The sequence below is a fragment of the Phocoena phocoena genome, chromosome 1 (genome assembly GCF_963924675.1).
Source record: "Phocoena phocoena chromosome 1, mPhoPho1.1, whole genome shotgun sequence".
Lineage (NCBI taxonomy): Eukaryota > Metazoa > Chordata > Mammalia > Artiodactyla > Phocoenidae > Phocoena > Phocoena phocoena.
Genome location: NC_089219.1, coordinates 106,077,977 through 106,093,307, shown reverse-complemented (window position 1 = coordinate 106,093,307; position 15,331 = coordinate 106,077,977). Strand labels below are relative to the sequence as shown.

Genomic DNA, 15,331 nt, shown 5'->3' with positions numbered 1-15,331 from the left:
CAGTTTTCCATTTAGAACTGTTAAAATACTTCCAGAAACGGTGAGCTCCCTGATCTGTGACTGTCAATCTTCAGAAGCACCAAGGGCAATGGAATGTTCCCTTGAAATCAGGGCTGGTGTCTCTGGCTTCTGGGTCTTGTGCTGGAGGGTAGTCTTACTGCCCAGATGGGGAGAGAGTTAGTTGGAAATACCACCCTGCTCACATTCCTTGGCAGGGACTATTTGAGAGCAGGCTACTTCTTCAACTAGAAGGAAGCCTAACGTTAGCCATTTGCTGTGCAAACACTTTTGCTACTGCCAGAGGCTAACACCTCTCTAACACAGATCACTACGTGTGGATAGATACCGAAGGAAACCTGTCCAGTAACCTTGGCCTGGACTGAGCGAGAAGGCCAGGAACGAAATGGCATAGGAAAGGTTTTCAGACACCTAATACTCTGAAGTGAGGTTTTTCCCCTATAAAGTCACTGTATGAGTGATCTAATGATGCTTAGGAAAGGTGCTAATAGATACGGTGTCACCTGACTCTTATCCTACCATGAACTGTTGACTTCATTTCTAGAACTGAGCTCTTAGAGTGAGAAAATTCTATGTTCATCCTATGGAACCGCCAGCCCTAACCTATAGGTTGACTTGAAGAGGTCTCTTCCTAGAACTTGGTCCAGGAGGCTACACGGAGGGATCTTAGCCAAGGGTCTAGTCTTTACCTCCCTAGAGGTGTGGCAGAGAGGGGATTGGGAGGGAAAATGGGGCATGCCCTCAGGAGTCAGCCTGCCATTCTCATTTGTTCACTGATTTCCACAGGGATTCTCTGGGGCGAGATGCCAGAGCAGCTGTGGACAGGTGAAGTGTAGGAGAGGGGAGCAGTGTGTGCACACAGCCTCAGGACCCCGCTGCTTCTGCCCCAACCCCCAGGACTGCGACTCAGGCTGTGCCAGTAGCCCCTGCCAGCACGGGGGCAGCTGCTACCCTCAGCGCCAGCCTCCTTATTACTCTTGCAAGTGTTCCCCGCCGTTCTGGGGCAGCCACTGTGAATTCTACACAGCTCCCACCAGCACCCCTCCTGCCACCTGTCTGAGCCAGTATTGTGCCGACAAAGCTCGGGATGGCGTCTGCGATGAGGCCTGCAACAGCCATGCCTGCCAGTGGGATGGGGGTGACTGTTCCCTCACCATGGAGAACCCCTGGGCCAACTGCTCCTCCCCGCTTCCCTGCTGGGATTACATCAACAACCAGTGTGATGAGCTGTGCAACACGGCTGAGTGCCTGTTTGACAACTTTGAATGCCAGAGGAATAGCAAGACGTGCAAGTAAGCATCCAGGGTCCCCAGAACTGAGGGACACTGTCACTAACATACCTCGGTTTCTTGTTGTTGCTCCTAACCACTCCAGTGCTTCAGCCCAAGCTGCCTCTGCTTTTCGGACTGGTGCCCTGGGGCCCTCTCCTTCCTGGTGTCAGCCTTGTCCCAGCGCACGCTGCCCTGTGCTCTCCCTTGCTGACAGAGGGGCAGGAATGCTCACTGCACAACCGCCCTCTCTCTGCCTGTCTCTGCTTCCTCGTCTGCTGCTCTCACAACCTCCTGGGGGAAATAACTTTTGGAAGTGTTGTTACCCACTCTCAGGCAGCCTCTCACATAACCTGCCTGCAGGATGGATGGAAAGGTCTGTACCTCTCTCTATTTGCCCCATTCCTTTCCCTAAGACAGGGTTTCCCCATCAGGTTTATCAGGAAGCATAAGCTAGCCTAGGCAACTTAACCCTCCAGGTCTTCATTGTTGCAGTTATAGGGGGCTCTGTGGGTTACCTAATGACTTTCCATTTAGTCATCCCATTTAGTTTAACTCTGATTAATTTTCACCAACCTTGTGAGGCATAGGTATTGTTAATGGCCTTTCACAGGTGAGGGAACTGAGACCTAGAAGGTTCAAGAACTTGCCAAAGCACAAACAGCTACTCCTGACCTGAGCTAGAGTGGCACAAGTTGTACTAGATGGTGGAACCATCAAGGGATGGGAGTGGGGGAGGAGAGGAGAGTGGAAATAAAATGATTTTTGCATCACCGGGCTTTGGGATTCAATTTCCTTTTCCCAGTGTTTGAAAGATACTGTACAAATTAGATCTGGTATCCTGTGTGGGACACACTGCTCCCCATCTATACCTTCCAGGGCTGGGATTCAATCTTGATTAGAAAAGAATTGGGCCATATCAACATGGTCCACTGTACAGCATCTCTTGATGGTACAGGGCTACTATCCAGTTTCTGGAAGCACTCTCTAGAGTCATGTTTTACTTCTGAAAGCCTAGAGGCAATGGATTAAAAAAAAAAAATAAAGGAAGCATGAACCAAGTAGATTTTTGTTCCAGATTTGTTTACAAATCTGATTTAACAAGATTGTGAGCTGCCTGGGGGCCCGTGAGTGTAGTGAGTACCGTTTTGTTTCTCATTCAGAGAGCACTCACTGACACTAAGGGGTGTAGACTATATATACTCTAAGAAGGCAGGGATAGGAGAGTCACAGAAGGCTTCATGGGACATTCGGGATCTAATCTGAGCCATAGAAAATGGGTAGGAAAATCCACATTAGTTCCAAGGGGAAATCAAATTGAGCTCCGGTCTGGTCTGAGACCCTTACCTTGTCCTCTTCCTCCTCTGACTCCCCCTGCCTAGATATGACAAATACTGTGCAGACCACTTCAAAGACAACCATTGTGACCAGGGATGCAACAGTGAGGAGTGTGGCTGGGATGGGCTGGACTGTGCTGCTGACCGGCCAGAAAACCTGGCAGAGGGTACCCTGGTAATTGTGGTGCTGATGCCACCTGAACAGCTGCTCCAGGATGCTCGCAGCTTCTTGCGGGCACTGGGCACCCTGCTCCACACCAACCTACGCATCAAACGGGATGCCCAGGGGGACCTTATGGTCTACCCCTATTATGGTGAAAAGTCAGCTGCCATGAAGAAGCAGAGATTGACGCGCAGGTCCCTTCCAGGCGATCAAGAACAGGAAGTGGCTGGGTAAGTTTTTAATTTCTGAACTTCTTAAAGCTTAATTTTATCAAGCTGAGCACTTTGGTACACAGAAGTCGTAACTGCACCTATAAAAATGAAAGGTCAGAAAAAGAACAGCCAAACCAAGTAACACAAGCCCATGATCCCAGTATTTACCGTTAGTGCTAAAGGTTTGCCTTGATTGGGGGATCCTGAAAAGTGGGCTGGAGCAAGTGGGGGGCAGGATGTCAGGATGGCCTCCTCAAGTGCTAGAATCTCTAACCGTTTGCCAGAGTTACCTTAAATCCCTCTAGTAATGACTCCTCTTTGTATTAATCCTGGCCTTCTCTTCAAGGCCCTTCATTTATGTCTCTTTGACAGTGGTGACGTTCTGCAGATGTTCTGTCATTCACACACCACATGGTTAGTATATCTCACAGTGTTCAATTCAATAGCTAGCTGAAGTACAGATGCAGAGACAAAGGAGAGTAAGGAACAAAAACAAGGGGCAGGGGTGTATTTTTAGAGTGGCTCTATGTACCTTTGAGTACGTTGGAACGGGTAGGAGAAGCCCACCAAAGACAGCTTCACCCCATTTTCTCACTTTGTCTTATGTTGCCTAAGTCGGAACGCTTAGACCCAGCCAGACCAAGGATAGCGAGACATCTCCCAAGTGAGAATGAATGTTTAGGATCTAGATGGACAGCGTCTTAATTTCCGAGATCTTTCTGGAGGCAGCATCCAGAGGTGGAGAGCCTGAGGCTGAGGGTGAGGAAGAAGGCTCGTGTCAGCCTCTCCAACTCAGATTCCTGGACTGACACCCTTCCGTTTTCTCCCCATTTCCCTTCTACCTCTTTCCCCTCGGCTTCCCACAGCTCTCAGGTATTCCTGGAAATTGACAACCGCCAGTGTGTCCAAGACTCAGACCAGTGCTTCAAGAATACGGATGCGGCAGCAGCTCTTCTGGCGTCTCACGCCATCCAGGGGACCCTGTCGTACCCTCTTGTGTCTGTTGTCAGTGAGTAGCACTGGAATTAAGGGGAAAGTATGGGGAGAAAGGTGTCACTTGCGGGCAGAAAGAACAAGGCATGGTTTACAATGTGCGGCTCTCTATCTCTCAGGGCTGGTGAGGTCAGAGTTGTTCTCTGAAGGAATGTAGGGGGAATACTGAGAGGTGGATGTTTTATTCATCACTTTTCCCTGTCTCTCTGCACTTTCAGGTGAATCCCTGACCCCAAAACGCACCCAGCTTATCTATCTACTTGCTGTTGCTGTTGTTATTGTCTTGTTTATTATCCTGCTGGGGGTGATCATGGCAAAACGAAAGCGTAAGCATGGCTCCCTCTGGCTGCCTGAAGGCTTCACCCTTCGCCGTGACTCCAGCAATCACAAACGTCGTGAGCCAGTGGGACAGGATGCTGTGGGGCTGAAGTAAGGGAGTCTGCCAACAAGCTACCCTTCACAGTAATAATGAGCATGGATAAGAGGAAAATCAGATCTTGTTGAATCATGATTTTATATTCTGAGCTCTGGCCATGCTGTGTTATTACGCTTGACCATGATTCTCGATGCCTACTGAGTGACTATAAAATAAGTGTCTGGATGCTTCAGTTCTGTACATATAATCACAGTGGTCCTCAGCTTCTGTGATGAGGCAGGCACACTTTTGTTGTCAGCTCTTGATTAGTGGGAAAGGAAAGGATATTTCCTCAGGCAATGGGAGGTAATATTGCCCATTTTTTCCTGGGCCAAAGGCCCTGAAAGTCTGACTATAGCCATGAGAGTGTGTGATGGTAGAAAAAGTATTGAAAACTTCTTTGTTCGTTTATGATATAACATCTGCCCTTATTTTACACCTTCATAATTCCGTCACATCAGAAATCTCTCAGTGCAAGTCTCAGAGGCTAACCTAATTGGTTCTGGAACAAGTGAACATTGGGTCGACGATGAAGGGCCCCAGCCAAAGAAAGCCAAGGTAAGCTAGCCATGGTAGAACCACCATTGTTATCCATTAGCTGCTCACATTTCATATTTCTGTCCTTTGGTATCTAGAGTGTCATGAATGGGAGGAAAGGGTGATATTCTTTACATGTTGGCCAGGCAGAGGCTATCCTACGTTGTCTGAAAAAGCAGGAATCTTTAGGTCACTGATGGCCTTGGGTTACCTGTGTAAGTTTTTCAAAAAGAACTCTTTAACAATAATAAAACAAACATGCTTCCTTCCTCAAGTGTCATGCTGATGGTACTTGAATAAGGACTGCTGTGTGTAAATAGCAATTTCCTTCATGGCTAGATCTCTCCCTTATCCTCTCTGGGTACTTCTCCTTCTGGAAGGGAAGGTGGAACTAATCAGTGGAAGAGAGCCAATGACCACTGAGTTCGGAGGCTTCAAAGCTTGAGCCCTGGAAACTAAAGCCGTATAGAAGTAAGAGGTAAACATTGGGCTGAGTCTGACCTGAAAAAGGAGACCATTCACCCATAGATATACATGGCTGGGATATGCATGTATCCAAGGATAGTCTAAATCAGCTTGAGGAGACAAATGCTTGAGGAGTACAGGCATGAAGTACACCATGATGGTTAAGAACATTGCTTTAGCTATAGTCAGAACTGGATTCAAGTCCAAAACTCTGGCACATTACTTAACCTCTTTGTATTTAATTACCTTAATCCATAAGATAGGGAAAATAGTAATAATTCTTTCCTCTATGAGTTGTTGTGTGGATTAAATACAGCAATACGTGTAAATTGCCTTCCCTATTTTCTGTCACATACTAAATACTTCATAAAGGGCAGCTGGTTTTAAAATTATAATAATAATATTCAATAAATACTTCCTGAAGCCTTGCTCTGTGCTGGGCACTGGGTTAAATACAGGGTACAAGCAGACAACCTTGAGCAAGGCTTGTTCCCTGTTGTGAGGAACCTTTCAGGTAGCAGTAGAAAGTGCCATGTAGTGCCATGTAAATACTTAACACGTGCTCAGTTAAGGAGAGTGAGCAGAGGGTGCTCTGTAGGACCGACAAGAGGAATTAGAGTCTACTTTCTACTTGAAGGGTAGACAGGAGTTAGTCAGACAAAGAATTGGGAGAGACCATGGCAGGCTGAAGGAACAACATAGGCAAAAGCCCAGAAGCGGGAAAATGGTGCTTTGGGGATCTGTAGATGGCATGTTAGGTAGGTAATATAGGTGACGTAGTAAGGCTGAAGCCTAGAGTGTGGGATTGGGGAGGTTAGGGGAGTGGTACAGATGATGCAGGAGAGGTAAACAGGAACCACATCATGAGAGCAGTGGGAAGCCAATGTGGATAATCATCTGGAAGATTCGATAGGAGGACAGAGAATACTGGGTGGGAGATTAGAAGTGATGGGAGACTCTGGACTAGCTCCTTGTCTGCAGCTCCTGGCGTGGGCCAGATTGTTAGGGAGAGTTGTCTTCTCCTTTCAGGCTGAAGATGAGGCTTTACTCTCAGAAGAAGATGATCCCATCGACCGACGGCCGTGGACACAGCAGCACCTTGAAGCTGCAGATATCCGTAGGACACCATCGTTGGCTCTCACTCCTCCGCAGGCAGAGCAGGAGGTGGATGTGCTGGATGTGAACGTCCGCGGCCCAGGTCAGCACCTGCAAGCCTCCCCTTTCTCGTTGCGCATGCCTGCCCTGGCTTCCACCTTATCCCTGTGTTTGTCCCACTTGGTGATACGCTCCCTTCTGACTTCGCAGATTGGAAATCAGCTTGAGGAAATGAATGTTTAAGGAACACAGGCTTGCAGAAATTATGAATTTATATGAGAAAAGAGGGAAGGATTTCTCATTGCTTCACATACAGCATGGTCGACAGCAAACAGGCTGATTATTTGGGATAGATTTTAGTAGGACAAAAAAATAATATTCCAAAGCAGAGGGATAGAGAGTTTGTTTAGTTCGTACCTTAGTGCACATAGTTTATTAATACTGGATATTTTTAAAAGTTGTCCAATTTAGAATAACATAGCACTTAGGAACTTGAACAGGAAAGCTTATTTAACGTAGAGAATAGCTGCTCTTTACAGAAAGGATGTTATCCAGGAAAAGTCAATTGCCAATTACCACAAGAATCACAGAGTTTTTTCACAAAAGAATAATTTCCTTCACATTGAACAACAATAGGGTTAATTGAACATTAATGTCCTTCCCCTCCTCGAATACTTTCTGGAATTTTCCCTTCCTCTAGATGGGTGCACCCCACTGATGCTGGCTTCTCTTCGAGGAGGCAGCTCAGATATGAGTGATGAAGATGAAGATGCAGAGGACTCTTCCGCCAACATCATCACAGACTTGGTCTACCAGGGTGCCAGCCTCCAAGCCCAGACAGACCGGACTGGTGAGATGGCCCTGCATCTTGCAGCCCGCTACTCGAGGGCTGACGCTGCCAAGCGCCTCCTGGATGCAGGTGCCGATGCCAATGCCCAGGACAACATGGGCCGCTGCCCTCTCCATGCCGCCGTGGCAGCCGATGCCCAAGGTGTCTTCCAGGTAAAGAACATGTAAAGAGTTGGTTCCTTATGGATCTAGTATATTTTCCCTTTATTAAGGCACTTAATATCCCATTGCATTTGTTCGATGACTCTTTGAGAGAATAAGGCAGATGATAGAGTCCTGCTTGCTGGAAAGGAAAAGGGAAAGCAGGAAAAGGGAGGCAGGCAAACAGACTTGACCATTTACGGCCAGGAAACAATAGAGCCAACAGCAGATAACACCAGTCTTCTGATTGTTAATCACTGCTTAGCGTGGCAGAATGCCTCCCATATGAAAAGCTCAGATGGGAGTGATACCTGTTATGAAGCCTCTGACTAGTGTCAGCTTCTCCCTCTAGATATATCTGACCATATGGGCTTCCAGCTGCTCCTTGGCGGGCTTCTTGACATGAGTTCATAATGTATACCTGATGCCCTATTATTCTACCCTGATGAGGAAATTGGAGGCATGCTGTATCATCTTAACCTATACACCATAACTGAGGTTGTGGTATTTTCCCACATCCCTCTTTTTGCTTTAGAAAGTAGAAGTACATTAGTTTACATAGCCATTGTAAAGCTTGAGCACCTACTTGTATTTTCGTTCATCCGTTTACTTCTTCATTCATGCATTCAACAAATATTTACTGACTGACCATGGTAGAACCGTGGGCACAAAGATAACAGGACATTCCCTGTACTCCAGGGACTTACAGTGTAGCCTCAGCTCTGATGCTGTTATTTCTTATCTTAGCTTCATTATTTTTTGTATCCAGGTGACTCTCTTTTCTGTGCTTTCTCGTGTTCTAGATACTGATCCGCAACCGAGTAACTGATCTAGATGCCAGGATGAATGATGGCACGACACCCCTGATCCTGGCTGCCCGCCTAGCTGTGGAGGGAATGGTGGCGGAGTTGATCAACTGCCAAGCCGATGTGAATGCAGTGGACGACCACGGTAGGGATGAGAAGCAGGGATTCAGATTCCCACCTGCAAAGCAAGCCTCTGAGGAAGATGGTTGCACGATCCTTAATGAGCTGTCCCAAATCCGAATCCACTGAAGATTCATTCAGTCATTCATTCTTCCTTTTACCATATTGAGTTCAGAGATCTGAGACAGTGGGAGGTCCGTAGATGAAGCTGGGAAGGGATTTTTGGTGAGGGTTCTCAGATCTCAAAGCAGGTCTATGGAAGGTTACCCTGTGTACGTTCCCAGGCATACCACTCTTGGTATGAGGATGTGAGAGCCAACTTCATTGTGGAGGTGAGGGTTGTGAGATATTCTAACTATGCATTCTGGCATGTAATAAATCAGTAGGTTATTGCCTTCAGTGTGCGACAGGGTAGATTCTGCCATGTGAGGGATGTGGTACCATAGACAGATGATCCTTTTACTTAGAGGTCTTCTGGAGGCAAGGCAGCCTGTACTGAAGTATTTCTAGAATAGGGGAAAATTAATATAATACTTGGGTTTTTCCTATGGGCCCCCAGAGAGAACTGGCTTCCTACTGCCGTCTGAGAAGTTCAAGGTTTCCTTGTACAAATCCTGATGCTTCCCGATAGTAGGAGTAGGACGTGTCCTTCTGCTCTGTCTGCTTATAAAAATGTTTTGTTTGTTCTGTTTTGTTTTTAATTTTAATTTTGGCTGCGTTGGGTCTTTGTTGCTGCACGCGGGCTTTCTCTAGTTGCAGCGAGCGGGTGTGCGGGCTTCTCATTGCGGTGGCTTCTCTTATTGCGGAGCACGGGCTCTAGACCTGCGGGCTTCAGTAGTTGTGGCTCGCGAGCTCTAGAGCGCAGCCTCAGTTGTTGTGGCGCACGGACTTAGTTGCTCTGCAGCGTGTGGGATCTTCCCAGACCAGGGCTTGAACCCGTGTCTCCCGCGTTGGCAGGCAGATTCTTAACCACTGCACCACCAGGGAAGCCCTAAAAATGTTTTTTTCCTGCAGGAAAATCTGCTCTTCACTGGGCAGCTGCTGTGAATAATGTGGAGGCGACCCTTTTGCTGTTGAAAAATGGGGCCAACCGAGACATGCAGGACAACAAGGTACAGTCTGGGCTCTGAGCTGGAGGGCAGGCACAGCAGTGCCTCAGATTATAAGGCCTTCGCTTTTCTCCTGTAGCTCCTCTTGTGATAAGGATAGACAAAGATGGAAGCAGATTGGAACTTGGTCCAGAGAGCTGGAGTGCTTGTATTGGGCTTAACCAGGGAAGTGTCAGGATTGACCCTCTGCCTACTCAGTACTCAGTCTGCATCAGGCTCTCCTGTCAGTAACTTTGGTGTAGCCCTTTCTGCCTTTCTCTTCTTTGACATGTCCCTTTCTCCTGGTCTTCATTCTGTTCACACTCACTTCCTTTTCACTTGTTTGTTCTTATTTGTTTTCTTGATACTTTTTTCCCCCCTGTTCTTGGGCACCATGATGCTTTCCTGTTTGCTTTTCTTCCTCTGAGTTTTATGTCATGTTTCCCCTCTCTTGCTCACCTTATCTTCTCTCATTCATTTCCTCTTTTCCCTTCTGTTAGTTCTTTCTCTCGGATGTTTTGTCTCTTCTTTCTTTTACTTTCCCTTATTTTTCCCAGTTCTATAAATGCTTTAGGTTCTTCCCCTCATACCTTTCTTATTTCTACCTGTTATTCCTTTTAGAACCCTATTTTGATAAGCTCAGTGCTCTTCTAAGTGAATTTCTGGCTTGGGGACATGCTTTATCTCACACGTTCCCCACTAAGGAGATGTAGCACTCAATGGGGCAAAATTGGTTCTTGGGGAGGGGTCAAATAATCTTAACTTTCTTTATGTATAAAGTCCAGATATCCATTCAGTGCGTAGGTAGTTATACACTTTATCTGCGATATTAAAATTTCATGCGGGGAGGAAGTTAGGAAAAAATGTCTAAAGGGATGAGAACAAACAGATTGAGAAACACTGCTGTATTCTCAAGAGTGTTATTAAAATGTGCTCTGTGTGGGCCTTTTCCGTAGGAAGAGACCCCTCTGTTTCTCGCTGCCCGGGAGGGGAGCTATGAAGCAGCCAAGATCCTGTTAGACCATTTTGCCAATCGGGACATCACAGACCACATGGATCGTCTTCCCCGGGACGTGGCCCGGGACCGCATGCACCATGACATTGTACGCCTGCTGGATGAGTACAATGTGACCCCGAGCCCTCCAGGCACCGTGCTGACTTCTGCTCTCTCACCTGTCATCTGTGGACCCAACAGATCTTTTCTCAGTCTGAAGCACACCCCGACGGGCAAGAAGTCCAGACGGCCCAATGCCAAGAGTGTTGTGCCCTGTAGCCTCCCTAACCTTGCCAAGGAGGCCAAGGATGCCAAGGGGAGTAGGAGGAAGAAGTCTCTGAGTGACAAGGGCCAGTTGTCTGAGAGCTCAGTGACTCTGTCCCCCGTTGATTCCCTAGAATCTCCTCACACGTATGTTTCTGATACCACATCCTCTCCGATGATTACATCCCCCGGAATCTTACAGGCCTCACCCAACCCTGTGTTGGCCACTGCTGCCCCCCCTGCCCCAGTCCATGCACAGCATGCACTGTCTTTCTCTAACCTTCATGAGATGCAGCCCTTGGCTCACGGGGCCAACACTGTGCTTCCCTCAGTGAGCCAGCTGCTGTCACACCACCACATTGTCCCCCCAGGCAGTGGCAGTGCGGGGAGCTTGGGTAGGCTACATCCAGTCACTGTCCCAGCGGACTGGATGAACCGTGTGGAGGTGAGTGAGACCCAGTACAACGAGATGTTTAGTATGGTCCTGGCTCCAGCTGAGGGCACTCACCCTGGCATAACTCCCCAGAGCAGGCCGCCTGAAGGGAAGCATTTACCTGCCCCTCGAGAGCCCTTGCCCCCCATCGTGACTTTCCAGCTAATCCCCAAAGGCAGCATTGCCCAACCAGCCGGGGCTGCCCAGCCTCCATCCAGCTGCCCTCCAGCTGTTGCAGGCACCCTGCCCACCATGTATCAGATTCCAGAAATGGCTCGTTTGCCCAGTATGGCTTTTCCCACTGCCATGATGCCCCAGCAGGAAGGGCAGGTTGCTCAGACCATTCTCCCAGCCTACCATCCCTTTCCAGCCTCTGTGGGCAAGTATCCCACACCCCCTTCACAGCATAGCTATGCTTCCTCCAATGCTGCTGAGAGAACGCCCAGTCACAGTGGTCACCTCCAGGGTGAGCATCCCTACCTGACACCATCCCCAGAGTCTCCTGACCAGTGGTCAAGTTCATCCCCCCACTCTGCTTCTGACTGGTCAGATGTGACCACCAGCCCCACTCCTGGGGGTGCTGGAGGAGGTCAGCGGGGACCTGGGGCACACATGTCTGAGCCACCACGCAGCAACATGCAGGTCTATGCATGAAACACTCTGCCTCCAGCGTAGGGACAGAACTCCTATCGTAAATGCTGCTGAGGAGCAAATGAAGGTCGTCCGGGAGAGAAATGAAGAAATCTCTGGAACCAGCTTCCGGAGGCAGGGGAGAGGAGATGCTCTTATCTTGTAGATGATGCAAAGGAAGCAATTTTATTAGCTTCACTGTGTATCTGCAGGGTTTTGGGAGCCGGGAAAGGACAAGGCTCCTTGTAATCTCTTGCCCATCAAGCCCAGGAATTGCAAGATGAATACAAGACTTGGGACCGTGTTTCCTCTCTTCAGTGTGGGCAGCAAGATTGATGCCTGTTGTAGACATTCTTGCAGCTTGGACTGTATTTTCAGCCTTGGGGGCTATTGCTATATCCATGAGAAGATTCTATGGTAGAGTCCTATTGGGAATTGTGCCCTGGAATTCTGCCGGAGTTGACCCATCTTCTATTCTCATCCTTGGAAAGTCTTTCGACTTCACTTGGTGCTGTAATTGTTGCACCTCTCTGTGGCTGGAACCCCACCTGCATGTTATAGGGCAGGATCTTTGTGCTTTTAATCATTCCTGCTCTGGAAAGCACCTGCAGCCTTCTTTTCCCAGTGTCCCTAGGAGTCTCACGGGGTTTACTTTTATGGTTCTCAGCAGAAAACTTTCAAGTATGTTTCTTTAGAAAATGGACGTAGTGCATTCTCCTACATAATATCATTCCTAAAATAAGAAGGGGAGCAAAATATTTTTCTTCGAACCCATTTAGGGGACCAGGACCCCCTTCAAGAGGCTGCCCCTGAATTCTCTTGCCTGCATACAGGATTCCTACAAACCTTACCAGGAAGAAGAGTAAGAATCTGTTGTTTTTTCCATTTGTGGGCCTAGTAAGTGTGAAGGTTTATCCTTGGCAGTGTAGGTAATATGAGCCCTTCAAAGACCCAAACAGACAAAGGTTTGGAATGTTGGAATGACCAAGAGATAAGGTAACTCATGCAAGGAGTGGTTACCCACTGACCCGTCCCTGCCAAGCATTCCATTGACTGCCAGTGTGAAACACATTTGTTCCCTGATATTAGAACGCTCGGCCTGCTTCACTCACACATCCAGCAGATGAAGATCATCTTAGCTGTTGAGCCTTCCCCTCCACATATCTCCAAGAAGAAAATGTGTCAAACGATATTCCCTCGCTGTTTAGAAGTGAAATTTCCTCCGCTCAAGGGCCCCCTGTGACAGTCGTCTTTCGCTAGTCAGATGGCTGTAGTCTCTACTTCCTGACACTCCTTCTGATCCCGGGCCCCTGCACCCAGCTTCCCTCCATACTGTGGGGTCTGATTACTGGTGCACCCAGTAGGTTCTCACTGAACACGTGGGTTTTCTGTGTTCGAGTGTGGGAAATAGAATGTTGGCTTACAAGAAGGTTGGAAGGGGAGGAACTGTGAGGTAGCCTTTGCTATTTTTTGCTACCATTTCTTTTCCTTTCAAGCAATCATGAGATTCTCTGTTAGGGAACTAGTGTGGACACTTATCAGGGACCTTTTCCTTTCATAGAGTCACCTTCTAGATGATAATGGACAATTACAGACTCACCGTCTTGTCCTCCTCCTGTTCAGATTGTGATTGTATCTCACCTGAGTCTGCTTCCTGTATTTGTGGCGTTGGCAACTTTTCTGACCCTCTGTCAAGGATGAAGCATTCTAGCCAACACTAGAAAGAGGAGAAAAATACTTTTCTTCCTCTTCTCCCTGAGTCAGCTAACAACTGGTCCTGTCTCCACACTGTTACTTCCGCCCGGTGCTATGATGTCATGACACATGGAAAATTAGTTCTTCTGGGGACGTTCTGTAGATATTAATAGGTGGTCTGCCTACTCCGTGTTGGTTTCGATAGTTTTCATTCCTGCCTTGTCTGGGAGTATTCATCAGTTCTTCCCATTTACCTGATTTATCTGTCTGTGACTTCGTATGGAAACCCTGTGTGTCTGTTCGCGTGGAATTGTACAAAGGATTTTGCCAGTCCTGCCCCAGTTCATTGAATTAAAAAAAATTTTTGTTTTTCCCTGATATAAGCAGATTGTTTGTTCATTTGTATTTTATTCTCTCACGTGGCAACTCTACCAGCCCCTTTCATAGCATGTAGTATTTTATCATTCTAAATGGTGACTCTTTATCCTTGGACCCATTTGTTGATTCACAGGTGGGGAGAACCTATCTACATGGATCACTGTGGACCCCACACATCTGCACTTCTCCGTCATCCCGTTCCAGCCCCTCTTCCTCAGAGTGTCAGCCTCTGATCCAATAGCTTGATCCCTTGTAGCCTCCTCCATCTGCAGGCACACTGTAGGCCTAACTTGCTTGTTCCTCTTTGGGTTTTGGGGAAATGAACGTGAAAGCTGCCATTACAGACAACAGGCTTCAGTGATGAGGAGGAAGACACTGCCTTTCCAAAATTTATCAGTTGCTTAGATTGTGAGAACACTTGAGTTGTATAGTACCTAGTAAAAGAGAAGGTAAGATGGAGAATCACTTTCTCACATGGGTGCTGAATTGGAGACTAAGTTCGTATGGGATACAACTTTTATGCCAGGTATAGGTCACCCTCTGTGCCCCGCACATTCTTGTTTTATCTTTATGAATTCTTCCTTTGATTACTCTTCTGTCTGCCTTTGGGGATATGTTTTTTATTTGTTTGTTTCTTTTGTATTAAGTAAGTGTCATTTTCTGACCTACATATTGGTAAGGGAGGAAGAGATTTGAGGGAAAGAAAGACTGAGAACTAAAGATTTTATGTAAGCAGTCAGCTATGATGCACAAGTCCATTATATCATCTTATTAAATTTGCTAGTTCATAATTCTTGCATAAAAAAGAACCAAAGGTGTAATGTTCTGTTGGCAGGTGGTTTTGGGATTTTGGCCTTAACTAATATACTGAATGTATAATGACTGTTTGAGAGGACAAGTTTATATGCCCTGAGGCTCCCATTCATAACTGCTTGGTACTGTGGCTTCTTCCTTGTGTACATTTCTCATAAAAGTGATACGATATCTGTTTGTATGAGAAACCCATAACCAGTAAAATGACTGCATATTCCTGACTATACATAGTAAGGAAAATGCACAATTTGTTTTTAATTTTCAAAGTTTCATTCTAAAAGTAGTTAAGACAAAATTTATATGGAAGCATTTTTATCACAAAATAAAAAACGTTACATGTCAAGCTCAATGGGCACTGCAGTTTTTATTTTCCATTCTTGCATCGCTGGTCTTGCAATGATTTACCTTATGATGTCATAATTGCTGAGAGAGAAGACATTTTCTTTTCGTTCTGAATCCCACGGAGCCTAGCACTAGTCTTTTTTTCTTTCACCAGGCAGAGAATAAATAAATGCTTTTGAGGAGAAAGCTTCTGCCAGATAGGAAACATCACAAGATTGAGTTACTTCTCTGTGCACTGACTGGTGACAAATGGACAGTGTCTCAGGACAAAGTGC

General features: G+C 46.9%; 1 protein-coding gene across 1 annotated transcript in view; it reads left to right on the top strand.

The window, feature by feature from the left end:
- The window catches only part of NOTCH2 (notch receptor 2), a 175,080-nt gene extending 162,804 nt beyond the window's left edge, over positions 1 to 12,276 (top strand). The window contains exons 25-34 of the mRNA XM_065880859.1: positions 805 to 1,310; positions 2,669 to 3,016; positions 3,865 to 4,007; positions 4,210 to 4,420; positions 4,868 to 4,964; positions 6,438 to 6,606; positions 7,204 to 7,505; positions 8,297 to 8,444; positions 9,434 to 9,531; positions 10,464 to 12,276. Coding sequence (XP_065736931.1) covers positions 805 to 1,310; positions 2,669 to 3,016; positions 3,865 to 4,007; positions 4,210 to 4,420; positions 4,868 to 4,964; positions 6,438 to 6,606; positions 7,204 to 7,505; positions 8,297 to 8,444; positions 9,434 to 9,531; positions 10,464 to 11,852 — 3,411 coding nt within the window. The 3' untranslated portion in view covers positions 11,853 to 12,276. The remainder of the gene's footprint in view (positions 1 to 804; positions 1,311 to 2,668; positions 3,017 to 3,864; positions 4,008 to 4,209; positions 4,421 to 4,867; positions 4,965 to 6,437; positions 6,607 to 7,203; positions 7,506 to 8,296; positions 8,445 to 9,433; positions 9,532 to 10,463) is intronic.
- Positions 12,277 to 15,331: the final 3,055 nt, after the last annotated feature.